The following is a 4,796-nucleotide window of genomic DNA, read 5'->3' as shown; positions in this document are numbered from 1 at the left end:
GGCCCAATTGCACAACAATAACCCCCCGTTATTCTCGATATGAAGAGTTGAAACCGCAAAATGGAATCCCAAAATATGTCAATATCGTTTCAAACTAAAAAAAAACTAAATGGCTTTCAGAGGATTTGATTTGTTAAAAAAAATGTTGAGCCTGATATAAAGAATTCTGATCTTTTGAATTAGATGTGTTGGAGGAGGGAGACATTTAAAGCATGCAGGCTCAGGACCCTCAGGGCCCGAATCTGGTGACCCCTGACCTTACAGTAGATGGAAGCTTTTTAAAGAAGCCGATAGTTTTACTCATACAGTTTTCTAGGATAAAACAGGTCAAAAATTAGCCTGAAAGCATCATGCTATTAGGTGAGCGCATTCGTACATGTCGGCATAATCAGAATGTCGACTTGGCGAGTGTGCAGTAGTCTTTTAAATGAGACTATTCATCAAATAGCACATGGGGAGGCGGCCAAGAGAAAAAAAAAATCATATTCTTTTAATAAAACAGGCGCGGCGGATGCATTTGGCATTATTTAACCGGCCCTCGAGACATTAAAGTGAGCATATGTGTGTGCGCACGTGCATTTTACTGCCAAGTCGACAAGTCAGAATGTTCCACACCCATATAGAAAAGTGAAAAATGTACAAGGCGCTACTCTACGAGCAGCTCTTTGAACAGTATACAGATATGTCAATATGAATTCCTTTCTCAGCCAGAATTGTTCACAAGATAATCACATCGAAACATCTTCATTTGGATTTACACCTTCACAGGCAGGTTATTATAGTTAACAAAAAAAAATTAAAATCATTAGGTCAAAAATTGAAAAAAAATTGATTACGAAATAAAATTAAAATTGAAATTGCTTTTCAAAAAGAGCGATAGCCAACCAGTGAAAACCACATCTTTCTCAAACTAAAACTGTGTACATACATCTACTGATGCCTAGTCTGGACACATCATCAGTGATGTTCCTGGATTCACTGGACGTTTCGGGTCTTTCAACTATCAGACGCCCTCCTCCAGGTGACCCAGCCGGGGTTGATCAAGTCCCGGCTTGTGTCCAGACAGCTAGCTAGCTACCATGACTCCATGGATCTCCTCTTTTGAGCCACAGCCATCTTGAGGCTCTTTCTGCCGCTTCAGTGGTATTCCGGATGGCTCTCCTTTTCCTCTCTCCATTGATGCCTAAGCTACAGTAGGCTCTGGCCAAGGAACGGGCTGCGAATCCTCTGCAACCAACCTCCACAGGGAAACACCTTGCTCTCCAACCAGCCAGCTGGCAGTCGCTGACCAGTCCTGCGTACTTGGAGAGCTTCCTCTCAAAGGCTTCTTCCAAGCGATCTTCCCACGGCACTGTCAGCTCCAGCAGCACTGCTTGTTTGGTGGACTCCGATACGAGGACAATGTCAGGTCGTAGGGTGGTAACTGCAATATGGCTGGGGAACTTCAGCTTTTTTTCAAGATCCACCAACAACTGCCAGTCTCTTGCAGATGTCAGGATGCCTGCAGATGATGTTCTGCTGGCCGCGGTAGGCTTGTCCCCAGCTCTGACAAAGGCGATGGTTTTGTTGGAGGGGCGGAACTGTTTAGCCCATGCCAGCCCTGCGGTAATGGCTTCCGCGATAGTCTTAAGGACTTGATCATGCCTCCACCTGTACCGTCCATCTCCAAGTGCCCTTGTGCAGCCACTGAGGATGTGTTCCAGGGTTCCTCGCTTGGAGCACAGTGGGCATGCCGGTGTCTCTGCTATGCCCCATGTGTGCAGATTTGATGGGCTTGGGAGCACATCATAAACTGCCTGGATGAGGAATTTAATGCGTTGCGGCTCTGCTTTCCAAAGCTCTGCCCAGGTCACTTTCCTCTCAACTGCGTTCTCCCATCTTGTCCAAGCACCCTGTTGTTTCATTCCCACAGCCTTGCAGGTTCTTGAGTCCTCCACTGCTGCTCTCACCTCATCCTGGACAAGACGTCGCCCCTCCTTCCCCTTGGTGTTCAGCTTGGGAGATGGAAAGGATCCTAGCCCAGCTCGACCTCGTGTGACCACTCCAGTCAAGCACCTGTGCCGGAGCCTTGCATCTGCCTCTTCAACCGCTTCCTCTGCCCTCCATTTCCTGCCAGTCCTCACTTGGATCCCAGCCTTAGCCACCTTCGGATCTCTTGAGTCCCTGTATTGAACCACTTCTCTGGCTCTGGTGACCTTAAATTCCTCCTCCAAGGATTTGAAGGGCAGTTGCAGTTTGTTGCTGTTTCCGTAGAGAGCGATGCTGCTCAGGCTCTTTGGAAGTCCTAGCCATCTCCGGAGGTGGCTGCTGACCTTCCTCTCTAAGGTCTCAACTGTCGAGATGGGGACGGAGTAGACCAGGAGGGGCCACAGGATCCTGGGAAGAATGCCGTGCTGGTATACCCAGGCTTTAAACTTCCCCGGTAGGCCTGACTTGTCCACTGATTTCAGCCAGCCATCCAACTCCGTGCATGTCGACTGGATAGATTTTGTGTCTCTCAGAGAGCAGTCGAAAACCTTCCCTAGGCTCTTGACCGGCTTCTCTGAGATTGATGGAATGGCTGTGCCTGAGATGGTGAACCGGAACTTGTTTTCCACCTTCCCTTTCTTTAGCACCATAGATCTTGATTTGGCGGGTTTGAAACGCATCCGGGCCCACGCCACCAGTTTTTCAAGACCCTTCAGAATCCACCGGCAGCCTGGGACTGATTCTGTCGTGACTGTGAGGTCATCCATGAATGCCCTGATGGGTGGTTGCCGTTGTCCGGAGTTCGTGCGGGGCCCTCTGCACTCTGGCTCAGCAGATTTTGTGAGCATGTTCATGGCTAGCGAGAACAGTGTCACAGAGATAGTACACCCTGTGATGATGCCGATCTCCACCTTGTGCCAACTGGATGTCATTGCTCCTGAAGAGATCCTCATCCTGAAATTGCTGTAATAATCAGCGATGAGATCTCTGCATCTGCTGGGTACATGATGCTTTATCAGAGTGAGCTGGACGAGCTTGTGCGGAATGGAGCCGAATGCATTTGCCAGGTCAAGCCACAGCACTGATATGTTGCCTTTGTTCTCTTTGGCCTCCCGAATAAGCTGTGTGACCACACCGGTATGTTCCAAACATCCTGAAATTCCTGAGATGCCACCTTTCTGGACAGATGTATCGATGTAGGAGTTCTTTGCCAGGTAGGTACACAGCCGCTTGGAAACAACACTGAAGAAAACCTTTGCCTCAACACACAGCAGGGAGATGATGCGGAACTGGTCTAGCTGAGTGGAGTTTTCCTCCTTCGGGATCCATACCCCTTCAGCCATTCTCCATTGTTCAGGGATCCTTCCCCTTCTCCAGAAGACTCGCAGGATTGTCCACAGACGCAGCAGGAGTTTGGGACAGTTCTTGTACACTTTGTATGAAGTGCCACTCGGTCCTGGAGCAGAGCTCGCCCTTGCTCTGCGGACAACCTCCCTGACTTCCTTTAGCTGCAGCTCCGACATGTCGAACTGCTCTTCAGGTTCAGGGGGGTCTATGAGGATGTTGCATTCTCCCAGCTCCTGCTCTCTTGCGGGGTCGCTGTACGTCTGCTTCAGATGTTGGTTTATGATTTCCTGCGAGGAGACCAGATTGCCACTCCGCTTCTGCCCCAGCAAATCCTTCGTGAACTTGAAGGGGTTAGCGATGAAAGCAGCACGCTTCCGTGCCCTCTCGCGTCGCCGCCTCCGGTGCCACTCTGCACGGCGGAGAACTCTAATCTTTTTCCGTAGGATGCACATTAGCTGGGCCAGGCCAGTGCGTTCCTCTTGTTCTGCCGCCTTGTACTGGGACTTCAGCGTTTTCATCTCCTGCCTGATGTTGTGGATCCTTACCGCTCTTTGATTCTTTGCGTACGTTGTTCCCGGGCTTTTCTTCTCCTCCTCGCCAAACCTTTCTGCTGCGAAGCTGACAATGACTGCTGTCATAGCTTGTAGCTTCCCGTCGGCGTGTCCCTTCGCCATAGCCTCCAGAATTTGGTCGACATCGTCGTCGAATTGCTTCCAGAGAGAGGTCATGCTAGCTGCAGGCCATTTGATCCGCCTCGTTTCAGACTTGATGCTCGAGGGATTAGTTTTCAACACGTGGAGGTTCTGGGCACTGTGGGGTGACTCCGGGCCTGGCACCTCCTGCGTCTCACCAGGTGTAACACCTGTGCGTTGTGTTGTTTCTGCTCCCAACGGGCACTTCATCCTCGCTCGGTGGATCTTCAAGCCATGGATGTTCTTGCAGACTTTGCCGCATGTACACGTTTTACTCAAAGTCGATTGTCCGTTGCCTGGGTCTGTAGCCGTTGTGTCCGTCCGACTGGGGTGCTCATCCTCCCCCCCTCTCGGGCACCCCTGGGGGTATTTTTCCATTGAGTTCATCGTAGCTTGGTTGGGTCCCTCCTCTCAGAGGATGCAGATTGGGTTGCTGACCCGTTCTGCCCCGGTTGCCGTCTCTCCGGGCTGTCACTGACTCTCCAGTCGTCACCACGCTCTTCATGGTTGTCATCCAGTCTTTCCTGGCTGTCACTGATCTCTCAGGGTATTCGCTGTGTACATACATCTACTGATGCCTACTAGTAGGTTTGATTTTTTTTGTTAATTTCATCAATATATAATTTAATTTGATTTTAATAACTGCTAAATTAGAAAAGAATCATAAATCATGTCAAAGGAAAAAAAAATATTGAAATGTAAAATTTTACAGATATTCCACTTGAACGACAGGATGGTGATCCAAAGTGGACCAAAATAATACTTGCACCTTCCTTGCTTATTGTGTTT

At 49.4% G+C, this 4,796-nt stretch overlaps 1 protein-coding gene across 1 annotated transcript; it reads right to left on the bottom strand.

Moving 5' to 3' along the window:
* Nucleotides 1–929: 929 nt before the first annotated feature.
* LOC127593048 (uncharacterized) lies at nucleotides 930–4,578 on the bottom strand. The gene has a single exon (XM_052054280.1). The coding sequence runs from the start codon at nucleotides 4,392–4,394 to the stop codon at nucleotides 1,071–1,073; it is 3,324 nt and encodes a 1,107-aa protein (XP_051910240.1). The 5' UTR covers nucleotides 4,395–4,578; the 3' UTR covers nucleotides 930–1,070.
* Nucleotides 4,579–4,796: the final 218 nt, after the last annotated feature.

Source organism: Hippocampus zosterae, chromosome 1 (assembly GCF_025434085.1).
Source record: "Hippocampus zosterae strain Florida chromosome 1, ASM2543408v3, whole genome shotgun sequence".
Lineage (NCBI taxonomy): Eukaryota > Metazoa > Chordata > Actinopteri > Syngnathiformes > Syngnathidae > Hippocampus > Hippocampus zosterae.
This window is presented reverse-complemented; position numbering and strand designations above follow the sequence as displayed.

Coding starts and splice junctions, on each gene's coding strand:
- LOC127593048 (XM_052054280.1), bottom strand. CDS start 4,394: ATGAACTCAATGGAAAAATACCCCCAGGGGTGCCCGAGAGGGGGGGAG.